The 16883-nt window shown below is 38.2% G+C and overlaps 1 protein-coding gene across 1 annotated transcript in view; it reads left to right on the top strand.

The window, feature by feature from the left end:
* Nucleotides 1–16883, top strand: part of LOC128982851 (sideroflexin-1-3-like) — a 51445-nt gene that overhangs the window by 24140 nt on the left and 10422 nt on the right. Inside the window, exons 5-7 of the mRNA XM_054401890.1 lie at nt 3093–3178; nt 3441–3568; nt 4569–4753. Of these exons, the coding sequence (XP_054257865.1) occupies nt 3093–3178; nt 3441–3568; nt 4569–4753 (399 nt within the window). The remainder of the gene's footprint in view (nt 1–3092; nt 3179–3440; nt 3569–4568; nt 4754–16883) is intronic.

The raw sequence follows: 16883 nt of genomic DNA, 5'->3' as shown, positions 1-16883 counted from the left end.
GTTAACACATGACCCAGATATTCTACTGAGTTGGACATAAAGTGACATTTCTTCACTTGACAGGTAAGTCCATAAATTTTTAATCTTTCTAATACTCTAGCCAAATGTTCCAAATGGTCAGAAAATGTTTTGCTGTAAACTAGTATGTCATCCAAATAAACTTGACAAAATTCACCAACATAACCCGACAAAACTTTGTCTATCAGACGCATAAATGTTGCTGGGGCATTTTTCAATCCAAAGGGCATAACACGGAATTGATATAGCCCCCTTGGTGTTGAAAAAGCGGTCATAGGCCGAGATGATTCTTCTACCTCTACTTGCCAATAGCCAGAATTCAAATCTAAAGTGCTAAATACTTTGGCCCCACTAACTTGCTTAATCAGATGTCGTAGAACAGGCATTGGGTAAGCATCAGCAATAGTTTTATTGTTGACTTCACGTAAATCCACACAAAGTCTGTAGTCTCTGTTCTTCTTTTTGGGTAATACTATTGGTGAAGCCCATCCTGAAGATGACAGTTCAATTAGCCCTTGATTTTCCATTTCCTTTACTTTTTCTATGACAAACTTCCGTTTGTCGGGATTAAGAGGGTAAGGTTTCTGTTTGACAGGAGTGTTATCTTTACAAGAGATCTTGTGTTTTACCGTAGTAGTAAACCCAATTCTGTCTGTAATTACCTCTTGAAAGATACTGAGTAAATTAATCAAGTCTGTTCTTTAATTAAGATCCAATATCCCTGTTTTCAGTTCATCCAAAACGTTGTTTTCTAATTCTGCTTCCAAATCAAAGTGTTAGTCCTCTAACCATCCCAATCTAACTCTATTTTTAATGCCGAAAAATATTTCTTTTGCTGTACAATCTATTAACACACCGTATTTGACAAGGAAATCATGCCCTAGTATGATTTCCGGGATTAAATCCTTAATCACTTTTACCGGAATGTGAATAGATTCTTGAGAACATTTGGCTTCAAGAAAAGTAAATCCTTCGATTTTGTAATTTATATCCTGTACTGCACCTTTGACAACAGTTACGCTGTCTGGACGAACAGGTTTTAATAATTTCGCCACCGACATGCCAATAAACGAATGTGATGCTTGAGTATCAAGGACTGCAGTATAATATTTGTCACCAACCTGTAAACTAATTGCCGGACGAGGATTTCCCACACTCTCACTAGAAATTTGACCAATATCTTTCTGACTGGTAGTTTTGGGACTTAGAAACTCTTCTAGAACCATTCTCGTCCCTATTAGAACGGTTCTGTTCTAGTTTTCCGGACAACGGGCCTTCACATGCCCAGTTTGCCCACATTGATAACATTTAAAGGAGTTATCAGGGTTCGAAGTTCTTGTTTTTGAGGAATAAAAGCTTACCTCTTCGTCTAGCTTTGCTACTATGCTCCTGAGCTCGTCAAATGATTTTGGTTGAGCTACCTTAACTAGAGACCTAATCTTATCATGTAAAAGTTCCACAATATAAGTAACACTCTCGTCAATACTCCCACCATCATTCATTCTCTTAAACAACTGTAACTTTTGAATAACAAATGCCCCAGCCCTCATGCCACTAGGCTGAACATCTGTCAAGAATTTCTTAGTGATTAATGCTTTGACAGCCTGTGAATTATATCTCTGCATAAACTCATGTTTGAATGTGTCCCATTCTAGACTTAGACCCTTAATGTTTTGCCACCAAGTACCCGCCGAACCCCTCAACTGTTGGCTCACAATCTGCAGATATATTTCTGACGGTATACACGTCCTTTTTAACAAAGATTCGCACGTAGCTAGAAACGCTGTGGGACATTCCTCCAACCTCCCGTGAAATTCTGGTAGACTGTCTTTTATAATGCTGAGATCTACCGTAGGCATGAAAGATAGTTGGGATTCTGGATTATTCAAAGTAATTGTCTTTTCCTGTGAGGATACCTGTGTTCCAATAACTTCCATTTTAGTGTTAAATTTAGTTTCCATGTAATTAATTTTAGTTTCCAATTCATTTAATTTATCAGAGTTACTATCAAAATTTGTTTCTAACTTTGTAATTTTATCAATGGTTTGACAACATCTGACTCCAATGATTCGATTCTTTTTCCTAATTTTGAACAGTTTTGAGAAGTTTGTTCCACAAGTGATGACATTTTACTACCTATTAATATATGCCGATTGTGAGTCAAGTATCTCAGATTGGATATCTAGCTTCTCCAAAATTTTGGACAGTAGAGTACTCACCGGGTCAGGTTGTGGTATTTGTTCTGCCAACGTGGTATTTCGTCCTACCCGTGGTCGAAACTCGTAGGCTCTGCTTCCTGTCCCCTTCTGCTCACCTTCTTCCAAGCCTTTCTCTAGCATTTCAGTTGTTAAATCTTCAACTCCTAATTTTGTCTTTCCCAATTAAAAGTCCTGTCACGGTCGCCAATTGATGTCGTCACTATACGTGATTCAATTCCTTTGATATCACGGACGATTAATATCAAACATTAGAAATGACAAAATAAATTTTAACAAAAACTAGGTATCCTCTTTATTGTATTCAACAAAACAACACACTGAAACTATTCTTTGTTTTCAACCGGAAACAATTGAGGAAACATATGATTGTTTATTTATTAATCATGAAACAGTCTTTGGACAAACTTATATAGAAATATCTATTGAGGGTTTTCTTTATAGATATTAATCATCGCACGTCAATAAAAAATGATATAATAAATCGAAATTGTGATTTTTTGATAACATCAAGTTTACATCAGATATTCATATATTTGGCCCAGGATCGGCATGAAACTATCTACTGACGTATAGTTACACGTATAGTTGACATTATATACTTTTTGTTTTATCTCACTGTTTTTGTTTTTAACCTCTAGAGACATAAAAATGGAAAAGTATATTGGTCCCGGCTTAAAGTCTTACTCAACGAACACAGACTCATTCGTCTTCCCGTGCCACCTACGGTAATAGCTACTTCCCTATAGGAAAATTCGCTAAAACACTCACTCATAGTCTTAATATATTCATATTTTTGGCATAAACATACACAAATTGACATCTATTGGCTACTTATTAGACTGTTTTAATTTTCAGAGAGCACCTCCTCTTATTGGTCGCCTAGTGCCTTTTGCTGCCGTAGCTGCAGCCAACTGTATCAACATTCCTACGATGAGAATTAAGTAAGCAAACTAGTCGTAAAAAATGTAATAAATAACTTCTCAATCAACATAGTACAGTACAAGATGTAAAAATTTTAACAAGTTAAATAATTAATACGTTAAAACTAAATCATAAAATAATTAACTCACAGAGCAGTTTAACCTCTTAGAAGATATTCTTTAACTAAACTCTTTCTGCAATATATTTAAATTATTCCTAAATCATAATAGCTTTTTTATGAATTTAGGCTGTGAATACTTACCATGTATAGTTTTGTTTAAGGGAGATTGAGACTGGGATACCAGTGTACGATATAAACAACAACAAGCTTGGCGAGTCAAAGGTGGCTGCCAAAACAGGCATCGCAGCTGTGGTCTTCAGTAGAGTAGTGATGGGGTCACCAAGCATGGGTCAGTTTAATTGTGTCACAGATGTAAGTAGGCAAATTTAGAAGCATCAATACATTCTGTTAAATTTAATTATTTGCATTTCAATTTCAATTTCAATCGAATTAAAGCGAAAGAAAAATAGTGTTAAGACGTGTACATGTTACAAGTATGTGTTGAGAGACCACAAACAACGCATTTGCTGTATATTGTTGGAGTATAAGTCCAAGAAGCTGACCAACAACAAAGAATTACATAACGAACGCGTAAAAACTAAATTTTAAAATTTAAATTAAAAAATTCCTATTTTAAAAAAAAGATTGAAAAAAATTTAAGAACCCTTTTAATTAGCATTTAATTAAAATTTCTTATCAAACTACACCAACTGCAAAAACATTGAATAATAAATAGCAAAAATATCACGATTTGTAGGTACAAATCAGGTAAAATGAGGGAAGCTGGCTCAAGTTTTTTCAATATTCCACCTAATTTACAACTAAAGATCGTTATATTTAAGCTATTTTTTATTCGATCTTTTTGGCCTTGGTATCGTTTGATAGGAAGTTTTAAATGCTTCCTTGACATTTTTCCATAACATCAGCTATTTTTTGTCATTTAATTTTAAAAATTTGGCCACCATTTTGAACATTTTAATTGGATCAAGTATTTTTTTACATGGGTCTCCTCAACCTTAAACACACACACCAAAAAAGATCGGTTGAAACGATTCAAAGATAAAAATGTTTATGTAAAAATACAAATTGGTGGATATCTGGTTAATGAAGTGATTTTGAAAAACTTTAATTCTTGATTTTCTCCTTATTTTGACCTGCAAACCTTAATTTTGCAATTCCGAGCAAGATGTGTCGTAAGTTAGCGGTTTTAAACTGCCTGTACTTCAACTGTCGTTAATAATTATTGTGCATTTAGTAAATTAACCTCATCACTAAAGAAACGGCTAGTCACATAGAAACATGTATTTCTTAAGTTTTGAATTACTTACGTAGGTTTGTTATTATTTCAGTGTTAACCCCAGTCATAGTGAACAAGCTAGATCAGAAGGGGGTGTTCAGAAGGTATCCGTGGAGTGCAGCGCCAGTGCAGACTCTCATCTGTGGAGCCATTCTGACGTTCGCTACTCCAATGGCGTGTGCAATATTCTCCCAACGAGCTCAGATCAACGTCGACAAGCTCGAGAAACATATCCAGGTGAGCTCCTCTGGCAAGCTCGCTCCCAAGTTCGTAAAATTATAAGGATTTTGACAACTTTTAGCATAAATATTGCGACCTTTCCCCTCTTTAAAAATGTTTAATATCACAGTTCTAAAAACTTTTAAGAAATGTGACAGTCAATACCGTTGAATGAACCCATCCCCGGACTACCACTAGGACTTGAACGGGCTGCTAATCGACGATTCTTAGTATAAGATGAGTAGGAAAGGTAGAATCTAACGATTTCTAATACAAATAAAAATAGTTATTTGTCTAACTAGTGAGCAAAGTTAATTTGCGCTCCTGTTACACAATATATTTTTCCTACAGTCACTTTAAAGTGTATAAACAATTAGTCTCTCAAACACTATACAACACGTTTTAGGTTAAGTTAAAGTTAAACCCAAGCGTTGAACGGAATGGAAAACACTGCGCACCAGCTGATTGTAGTTGTAGTATCTTTTAGTGTTACTTAATATCAAGAGTACACGTATAAACAGTAATAATCAGTATAAACAGGTGGACACAAATTCAGCATTTGGAAAAAAATTAAAAGACATACTTAGGGTTTATTTATACTCTATGTAATGCTGACCATTGATACATTCAATTCTTCGGTACGAGGATGGCAGATTAATTAAATATTCATAGTAATATACTAGGATGATCAAATTATTTTGTAAAGCAATCTTTGTAATAATTTATTTGTTTTAGTCCTATATAATTTGTTTCAACTAACAGCTGGTTAAACGTAATATTATTCTAACTATTAGGTTTTTTATTAACTCTGATTTTGTCATTGATTATCTATTCTATATATAATTCAGTTTTAAAAATCTTTGTACAACTAAATCTAGAGTTCTACTCGACCGATTTTATTACCATATCTAGGATTCTCCAAACTGGAAGACGTCTTTACTGACCATGTATGTCTTGTGGTATTGGGATATGATGGAAGTTCGTGCAGCTCTAAACTTCTAAATGCAATTTGCAAATTTTTATTTTGCAATAACATCTTTTGTAATTGTAACTTCTCCCCATCTGATGGTATCACATGTGGGATCACCCATTGAATTGAGTTCAGTGTAATTTTAGGAATTGTATCAGCAGTGCCACTGGCTGGAGTACTAGTGGTTTGTTAATATACAATTCAAATAATCTTTGGATCTTTTCTCTAAAAATATTCTAAAAAGATTTTTTAGCTAGTTTTTTAGGTACACCCCCCGGAAGTGAGGCACGTCAGTAGTAGTACTTTTGGGGATTCTGGGACAGAGGAGGTATCGTTGAAAACTTTGAAAATCTGTGTGTTTTCCTTCACTTTCTGTTGAATTTGGTGGAAAAAGTGATGGTTTTTGAGTGAATTTTGATGAAAATGGTGGTAAAATCAGTAAAAACGCTGAAGGTATGTGAGTGAGGAGGGTCAGTGACCTCCCCCTTGTCTGGTCATGTGACAGCTGTTTTTCCTCGAAAGGGGTGTGTTGTCCAGTGTTGTGTGGTCAGACAAGAAGGCGAGCATACCATTATTTATTATTTAATACCATTATTTGTGTTATTACCCCGCAAGAAGGCGATGGGTGTAGACTCATATTGGGTGTTTTGGGTAGACAGCGGTGTGTTTGGAGTGCTGTGACAGCTAACTAGGCTCGCACTAGGTGTGAAGCTGGAGACACGCGTGTTCATGGTTTGCAGTGAATTTTGACGAAAATGTTGGTAAAATTGGTAAATTATGAGAGAGGAGGTGTCTAGACCAGTGTCGGGGGGTGGGGGGAGGGAGGAGGGGGTGTGTCCATGACGTCACATGTAAACAGAGGATCTCCGACCACGTGGAGTGAGGTAGGTCAGTAGTATATATATGTCTGTCCTACTGGGGGATCCAATATGGGTTCTTATAGGAATAGCTCCCCACAAAATCCGGAGGTGTTCTCCAACCCCACACATGGAGTATGTATTCTTGTGCTATTGGTAGTTTGTGACCCACAACATCGCCGTGGCTCGTTGCATACAGCTTATATGTGCATAGAGGTTGGAATTACTCTCAAATACTGTACGTTCCTTTTGAGTATTACGTGTCTTCTGAGTTGAGTCGTTCCGTGTTTAGTGATGTCACTTGTCTTAGGATCATGTGATCATGGAATGCTCTAAAACATTACCATAAAAGGAAATGCATTATGGTCACGTGATCATCTTGGAATGTTTAAGAACATTACCATATATGGTCATGTGTTTCGATGATTGTGCAACAGCCCGGTATTTCGTCAGTCTTCTCTGAGAGGTGGTTGTGAGAGGTGCTATTACAATTTTCGAGTCTTTGAAATTAAAATTTTGTAGTGCGTGAAAAGTCATTTCAACTCTACATTTATAAGTGTGACGAGGATTTGTGGTGATGGCTAGTATCAGTGCTACGAAGCGACCGTTTCCTAGTGATAACGAGAGTGATGACGACAGCCTTCCTACACCAACGAAGCGTCGTTGGCTCCAACGTTATAAAGACGATATTGAGGAACAACAAGGTGCTAGGGAAGAACGCCGCTTAGATGTTGCCTCGGTCTCTGACGGAGAACATCATGTGTCACCGGTTGTTCAAAGTGCTACCAAGCGGCCGTTTCCTACTGACAACGACAGCGATAACGAGACCCGTCCTACACCACCGAAGCGTCGTCAACCCTAACATAGTGAGTTCGATATTTCGGAACAACTACATGGTGCTACTGAGATGATGGACATTCAAGAGCAGGAAGAAGATGTTTCGGATGTCGTGCAGTTCCCGTCAGGAGAGCCGATACAAAAACATTAAAATTCTGTGATGTATGTCACCTCAGTATTACTAGGAAAAACTGGACCCGTCATACTGGGAGTAGAGCTCACAAAGCGGCGTGGATAGAAAAACAGCAACTAAACCGGCCATTCGTCATAGTTCGGCCATCCATCATAGTGCAAGTCCCACGTAAGCCTCCCCCACCTAAACTTGAAATCATCCAATCTAAAACGGCGTTCAGAGGTCGAATGAAGACGTTCGAGATCAATAATGCCAAAGTAAATGGCTACAAAAGTGTTGAAACTTTTATCGAAGATTCCAAAAAACTTATAATCGAAAAGGTTCGTGATGAGGGAACTTCATTGAAAATCCAACTTATCCTTAAGGCAAAGTTCGCTAAAGGGATTACGGAAAAAGTCGAATCTGATTTCGAATTCAAAACGAAAAACATCATCATTTACGAAGATTCTAATCCATCAGATTTGTTAAATGAGGCAAAACAAAAACTATTGACTGAGATGGAAAGTTTTAATCACAAAGGCTCCAATTGGAACATGAAAACGATTGAATGTCTTCTTTTACATATCAACCGACTTAAGCCTTTGAAAGGGTCTAGTTACATAGCCCTGCCAGAAAAAAATCGCTTGAAACACGCTTTTGTAAACATAAAAAACAATGATCAGCGTTGTTTCATGTGGTGTTGTCTAGCAGCACTCCACCCTCTAAACGTACACCCGGAGCGGATCGAAAGCTACACTGCTTAGGTTGATGGATTTCTCGAGTTATTTGATGGGATAGATTTTCCAGTCAAACTGACTGATGTAAAAAAATTCGAAAAGCGTGCAGGATTATCGATCAATGTATACGGTCTTGAAGAAAATAGTGATGTTTTTCCCGTGTGTGTAACAGATGAAGAAAAGCCTGTGCATGTAGACCTGTCGTTGGTTAAAGATGGAACGAACTCACACTACTTTCTAATCAAAAACCTATCTCGTTTAGTTCGCAGTCAAGCTACAAAACATGGTGGAAAATGCGATATGTGCGGACGTTGTCTTCAGCATTTTTATAACGAAGACAATTTGAAGACACATAGGGAGGACTGCTCTAGACATGATGCCGTAAAAATAAAGCTCCCTACCACTGGAAGAAATGGCAAAATAAAATTTACAGAAGACAATAAATCAATGAAAGTTCCTTATGTCATTTATGCCGATCTGGAGAGCATGCTCCTCCCGAATTCTACTTGTGAACCATCGGGAGTTGATGAAAACTGTGCTAAGAGATCGTACACATACAGCTATCAGAAACACGAAGCTATAACTTTCTGTTACTATATCTCTGGCAGTGAAAAGCCTCCAACGACATATTTTGGGGAAGATGCTGGACGAAAGTTTGTCAAGGCGTTGAAAAAGGAGGCTGTAGAGATAAAACAAATCTACGAAAAGATCATTCCAATGAAACCATTGGAGGAAGAAGAGATACGTAGACATAAAGAAGCGGTAACCTGCCACATCTGCCAGGAACCTCTCAATGAAACCGACAAAGTGAGGGATCACGACCACCTCACTGGTTTGTATCGAGGCTTTGCCCATTCCAAATGTAACTTATTGATTACTAAGCCCAAATTTATTCCTGTTTTCTTGCACAACCTTTCTGGCTATGACATACATCAGTTCATCAAAGAAATAGGACGACAAGGTGAGAAACTCCAAGTGATTCCCCAAAACGATGAGCGATTTATATCATTCACCATTCGAGTTAGGGGAGGGTTGGAACTGAGATTCTTGGACTCTTTTAAGTTTTTAAGTGCAAGTTTAGACCAATTGATTAACAATTTAACTACAGATCAGTTGGAGCATACAAAGAGATTTGTCAGATCATCACAGATAGACTTGGTAACAAGAAAAGGGGTTTATCCCTATGACTTCATGGATAACATAACAAAATATGATATGACAACTCTGCCGGAACTTCATGATTTCAAAAACAAATTAAATAAGTGTGATGTATCAGAATCAGATTATGAGCATGCTCAAAAGGTTTGGGATGAGTTCAACATCAAAGATATGAGAGAGTACACCTTGTTTTACAACAAGATTGATGTCCTCCAGTTGGCAGACGTTATGGACAACTTCAGAGACGTTTGCCTTCAAACATATAGTCTTGACCCAGCATGGTACTTTAAAGCTCCCGGATTAGCCTGGTCGGCGATGCTGAAACTCACTGATGTAGAGCGCCAGTTACTGACCGACCCCGATATGATTATAATGGTCGAAAAAGGAATTCGTGGAGGTGTTTCGCAGTGTTGCTTGAGACAAGCTCGAGCCAACAACAAGTACATGAGTCAAGGCTTCGATGAGAACAAAGAACCTAGCTACCTGGTGTACTTAGATGCGAATAACCTATATGCTTGGGCTATGTCACAGGCGATGCCATTCGGTGACTTTAGATGGCGAAAAGATACTAAAATAAATGTTTTAGACATCAGTGATGACGCGGCCACCAGCTACATTCTTGAAGTTGACCTCGAGTATCCCGAATAAATTCATGACCACCATGCAGACTTTCCACTCGCACCTCACCACATGATTTCACCTGGGTCAAAAATACCCAAACAGGTCACCACTTTGTACGACCGATCTAGATACGTTGTACACTACAGATATTTAAAACAGTATCTCAACCTCGGAATTAAACTAAAAAATATACATCGGGTTCTTGAGTTTTCTCAATAACCGTGGATGAAACCATACATCGATTTAAACACTAACATGAGGACCAAGGCAAAGAATAAATTCGAAATTGACTTCTACAAGCTTATGAATAACGCGGTATTTGGGAAAACTATGGAAAACCTTCGGAATAGAGTGGACGTTCGTCTGGTAATCGACGAACGACAGGCAGATAAATTAATTGCCAAACCGACATTTAAGAGTCGGAAAAAATTTACGGACCATCTTGCAGCTGTGCACATGACCAAAACATCACTTATTTTCAACAAACCAATTTACGTGGGAGTGGCTATTATAGATGTGTTGAAAACCCTTATATACCGTTTCCACTATCAAGTGATGAAGAGCAGATATGGTGATCGGGTTATACTCGCCTATACTGATACCGACTCACTGATTTACATCATATGTACAGAAGACTGGTACATGGACATGAAAGAAATGATTGACGAATTCGACACGAGTGCATATCAAAACCCCAACCCTTTTGGTATGCCTCGAGTAAACAAAAAAGTTCTCGGAAAAATGAAAGATGAGCTGGAAGGTCTGATCATGGTTGAATACGTTGGACTGAAGTCAAAAATGTATGCTACTGACGTAGAGGAAGGTTTGAATTGTATAAAAACATCTAAAAAGGCTAAAGGAATCAAGAAATCAGTGGTGGAAAACGAAATCAAAATAGATTACTATCGTAGATGTTTTAAGACTCTCGAAGATGTGTACAGACAAATCAACAGCATCCGAAGCCACCTGCACGATCTTTATAGTATGACACAATTCAAGAAATCACTTTCGCCAAAAGATGGCAAACGGTGTGTTCTTCGAGATGGAATAAGGACGCTACCCTGGGGACATAGAAGAATTCCTACTGAATATACATAAAAATGTAAAAAAAACTATTCCTATAAAATATATTTGTTTCGTGTTTTACACTGTTGTTATTTATTTCCCTGGTGTGCACAAGGTTGTTTGTAGCTCTTTCTCATAAAAAGGTCCAATTATTTCTTCACCACTTTTATCTTTGATTCTATTGATTATTGGAAAGGTGTCTGGCACTTTGGATATGGTAAATATCTCTCTAGTCCAATTGCGACTGTATTTATCGGCAAACGTATCTTTTTTTGCCACAATCCTTACTCTGTCTCCTAGCTGAAATTTTATTTTTCTAGGTGTATGAGGAATATTGGAGAACCTCTCAAGCAAACTAGGTATGTCCGCCTTAGTAACCTCTGCAGGTTTCATAGAATTGTACGATGGACACTATTGTTGTACTGATGTAACAAGTCTTGAACTATGTCCAACCACCGAAAATAATTTCGAGTCTCGAATGTAACCTTCATTTTTTCATTCAACGTACGATTGAACCTCTAAATGATTGCACTCTTTTCCTAATTTTCAGTATGATACATTTTTATGTTGTACGATTGCAAAACTGACTTAAAATCACGGTTAAGAAATTCTTTGCCCTTATCGGTGTGTAACAGTCTGGGAGTGGTGTGACCGTTGACGTCAATTGCTCGCTTCAATATGAGCATAAACGATTCGGCTACTTCTGCATCCCGTTTGGTCATCAATGGCTCTGACCAGGCGAATTTTGAAAAGGTATCAATCATATTTAACATATAACTATAGCCATCATTCTCACTGGCATACTTTCTCATGACAACCAGATCTGCGGCCCACAGATCGTCTATACCTAGGGTAACAATACGTCGTCGAGGAAAGTGCTTGATCACTGGTCTATGTACTTCCTTGGCGGCCATACTGGGTTCTGGAACTTTGACGAAGGCGCCTTTACGCTGACCGCAAATATTGCATGTCGTATTTAAACGCCATTTGTTGTTAACAGTTTTGACATACTCCCCACTGTCTTGAGACGTGGTTTTCCTTTTGCATTTCATACAGTAGATTTCCATTAGCTCTTAAGTGGAAAACACTTAAAAATGAGTGAACTGCACAGACACAGGATTCACTTGTCCGACGGTCAGAAGCGTAAGCTGCACATCGCGTTTAAGAAGCGTAGAACTGCTATAATTGGTTTAACTAATGATAGCGTCTCGCGTGGAGCGGATCATATACTGCTTAACGAAGCACAACACAAGGCTGTTGAAAAAGCTATCCGGAACAAAACCGGTCTACGTCTGGCTGTGAGCTACGATCAGCTTTTGAAAAACAAAGAGGGTGGTCTTTTGAAAGAGATGTTGGAAATGGTTGAATCAAAGGTGCCATAAGGAAAACGTTTCATGTCTCCATTAATACGACATCAGGTGGCACCGATTCTCAAGAACCGATTCATGCCGTGGTTGAAAAACCTGATCGATAACGAGCTAGATTCAATAATTGAAAAAGACCCCAAGGGAGCCGGCCTTAAGCGATGCATCAACAACAAGCTGGACTCTCTTTTAAAATACCCGTAAAGTCGAATGAACCTAAATCACTGGGAGAAATAGAGCTTTACGCTAACCAATTAGGTATCCGTGGATTTCGGGGAGTGTTTATTAGACAGATATTACCCGAAGCCCCTATGGAGTTTAAATGTGGAATCTTGAATCTGGGTAATATCGATTCTTCTGGAACACATTGGACTTGTTAGGTTAAAGTCAAAAACAAAAAGTTGTATTTCGATTCGTTTGGAAACGCAACCCCACCACTAGAACTAATAGACTATTTAGGTTCAAACGATCTCTTCTATAATGCCATTGCTGAGTTGGTGGTGGCAGCGGAAGATTCCTGTTCAATAGATTCGGGGACGAGGTGAACTACTAAAGCTCAATTCGTCTACAAATCGAATTACAAGCAAAGTCTGAAATTATGAACCTTGTCAAATAAGGTCTTTTGGAAATGAAGAAAATGATGAGAACACCTAACGACGATTCGAGCCATGTAGCATTAAACAATAGACTTGGTAAAATATAATCTACGATGAACATCAAGGATAAGTTCATTGGTTTTAAAAGCAAACGTTTGGTTAGCGTCTCCAATGCAATTGATAAACATGATGTTGTAAACAAAGATCAACTAGATACTGTCAAATCAACGGTGGATAGACTAACAACAACATTCGATGTTTCGAACCCTGAGGGGGTGAATTAAACGGACATCGAAGAATAGGAAAAGTCAGCAGATCAAAAGATCTTTATGACGTGATCGTAAGGAAAGAACTAAACTAGTTAAATGAAAAACCGGCTACATTCCAGACAAACCTTAAAAAGATATTGGGTTATATACACGATGACATTAAAAATTTAAAGAGAGCACAAAATGGTAATGACATAAGTGGCAAAGATGCCGCTAGTGAAAATCCGGGGCAAAGGATCCCAAATGACATTCCATCCGGAGCACCCTATCCGCCTCAGTGATGGTAGCAAGTGCCGACTAGCTCTAGTTAGCTATATGTTGGAGAACTACATAAACAATGTGTTAGAACCGGGTAACATATATTTTTGGGACAGCGATATTTATCTGATCCCTACACCTTTTGCGGTCTCAAGGGGATATTGGACTATTGAAAAACTAAATGAAAAAAATCAACGAATATATTACTGCACTGAAACTTAACGTACCTACCAACCAATATTCAATCAAAAGGGCAAACGATCGTATTGCAATAACAAGTCCATTGAAATTTTATCTCGACGAAAAGGTGGCTTCGTTCCTCGGATTCTCAAGTCCAGGAGAGAAACCATTAACCGAACAGATATCGTTTTATGATGCCAATACGTTTCTGGTTGCACCAAACACACCCAATTTCAGGGCGGTGGACGCCATAGAGGTACACTGCAACATCGTAGGGCATAGTTACATCAGCCACGATGAGCACAGACACAAACATGTGGAAGCAGAACTGTTGTACACGTTCTTCCTGAATGTAGCACATGGCTACAAGATATATGAAGTGCCAACGGAGAAGTTGTATGTTCATCTGAGGAATGGTTTACAAACGATCAACCGAACCGACATCACTCTCCGAGATCAAAACAATCGCTTGCTTCAAAACGAAAACGTTGAATGTGTAATAGTTTTAGATTTATATAAGTCCTAATGGATACCAATGTGTACTGCATCGAAGAAGGATCCATAAATAATCTATTACCACACCCATTAATATGTCTTATAGTCGGTTCATCAGGGTGTGGAAAAACAAACCTATTGCTCAATTTTATCTATAATGTAAAGGGTGTAAATTTCAAAAACCTTTATGTATTCAGCCGATCCATTGATCAGCCAGCATACACACAGCTACGTAAACACTATGAAAAAGTAGAGAGCACGCACTCGGCACAACTATTGAATACTTTTACTCAAACTGCAGTGACTTGATACCTCTAGACGAATGTAAGTCCAACTCTTTGGTGGTGTTTGATGATTGACTTTTAGAAGAACAAACAAAAATAAAAGAATATTTTATACGAGGGCGTAATAAACAGGTATCTTGCATTTATTTGAGTCAGAGCTACGGGCGGTTAGACATGCAAGTAATAAGGAATAACGTTAATCTTTTGTGTATATTCACACAGAACAAACACTATACACAAAAGATATACAACGACTTCGTTGGATCCGATATGATGTACCAAGAGTTTGAAGGCATGTGTAAAAAGTGTTGGGCGGAACCTCACGGTTTTATGTCAATAGACACTAATAAAAAAACGCATCTAGATAAATATACATGTATGTTTAAGGAAACGCTATATACCTAATAAAAACATTTTTGAATCGAATACGTGTATTTTGTTACATTAACGATATTTTATACTTAAGAGCGTATTTACACTAAATGATAGTGTTTATGCTAAAAAACGATATTTCAAATTAAAGAGCGTTTCTACACTAAATAAACATTATATTTTTATGAAAAGTGTTTCTGCACTAAATAAACGTTGTATTTATGTAAAGAGCGTTCTACAATCAATAAACGTTTCACATGTACTGTACATGTTGGAATGAATAACAATGTGAATCTCACGTCGTGTTTATGTGTTACTAAGTGCAATGGATGCAAAAGAAGCTAAGCGACTTGAGACTCTAGAAAAGAATCTCGTCAAAAGTTTCGAACAGCGGAACAGGAGGAAAGGAAAAAACGAGCTAAGAAACTAGAGGAGATTACAAAATCCCATCCCGATACACGTAGAATACAAGACATTACAAAACCCCCAACACAAGTAACAGGTAAAACAAGAGATGAACCTCTGACAGTTGAAAAAGCTAGACAACTGGAGCAACTGCAAACTACTCTGCAAAACCAGTTCGGAGAAATACATGTTAGGGAAATAGAGGAACAACGTGTAAGGGAGAAAAAGTACGAGGCTATCACCAAAGCGATTAAAGAGAAAAAAGAAAAGGATGAGGTACTGGAGAAAAAACAAAAGATATGTTTAAAAAACTAAAATACAACCAGCTAATGAAACGCCACTTTAGACCATCAGTCTCTAGTACACCAGACCGAGTCGGTTATATCGGTTCCACTCAAGACGATGATGATGAAGATGGAAGTAGTTGCGGATAAATCAATAAAACAGTTGATGGATACCAAGGTCGTTAATCTCGGAGTGGTCGGGGCTAAATATCTACCAGGACTCTCAATTCGGCATTTATTTCGATGAGGTAGATGAGCAACTAAAAATCGGTTCTGAACCGATTGGGTTTGATTATGATGACATTATTGTAAACAACAAACGATTTAAAGGTACTGAATGACTTTGGAAACTTTTAACGAAGAAAGGGTTTGTGCAGTCTAATGAATACACATCAAACTATTGGCAGACTTATAAAGATATGCTTTTGATGACAAACTCTATCTTCCAGAAAAATGACCCTACTACACGACGTCCAAAATCTAGTTCAGGACAAAAATGGCGGAAAATGATAAAACCTATTTGGGACGAAGTTATCAAACCGACCGATCCGATTGAACAAGATATGTACAGGGATGTATTGACGGGATCCGGTTTAAAACGCTACTATGACGGTCCGGTTGAATATCGCTACATCAAAGACCTCAACTAGCTCATCAACCGTCTGAATTTGATTTACGCAGAGGAGGTTGCAGGCAACAACATCTTTCACAACGAAAAACTATCTGTTGTTAAATTCATATCCGACCGTATGCAAGAACTGATTGACCAACCAAACGGGGTAAAATACGTAGTACGATGTTTTTCAGCCTTGCCTGAACGTGCGATAGAAGGCTCGGGATTGTTGAACGACATCATCAACAAATTACCTGTAGAACTACACGCCCCCGCGTAACTGGAAATTCAATACGTAAAACTTCTGCGGTCCAGGCACGAAGCTCGCTGAACGGTTAGGTCGTGGTGACTAGGGTGTGAACCCTTTAGACGATGCATGTAAACAGCACGACATATGGTACAGAGACCACCGGGAGCCCGAAGACAGATGGGTCGCAGATAAAGCGTTACAGAAAGCAGCGTGGGATAGAGTGACGTCTAGCGACGGGACCTTAACAAGAGGAGCGTAGCCCTCGCGACCACGGGTGCGATGTGATTGAAACGTAAACTAGGGATGGGTTTAGGTACATCCACGTGTTCATATCCCTGTAGAAAAAATGGGTATATATAAGTGAGCAGCATGGACAACGCTTGGCAAATCTTGTCCCGCGAACCGAAGGCACCTAACGGTG

The sequence above is a fragment of the Macrosteles quadrilineatus genome, unplaced genomic scaffold (assembly GCF_028750875.1).
Source record: "Macrosteles quadrilineatus isolate MER2022 unplaced genomic scaffold, UCM_ALF_1.0 Scaffold_1__1_contigs__length_201487025, whole genome shotgun sequence".
NCBI classification, from domain to species: domain Eukaryota; kingdom Metazoa; phylum Arthropoda; class Insecta; order Hemiptera; family Cicadellidae; genus Macrosteles; species Macrosteles quadrilineatus.
This window is presented reverse-complemented; position numbering and strand designations above follow the sequence as displayed.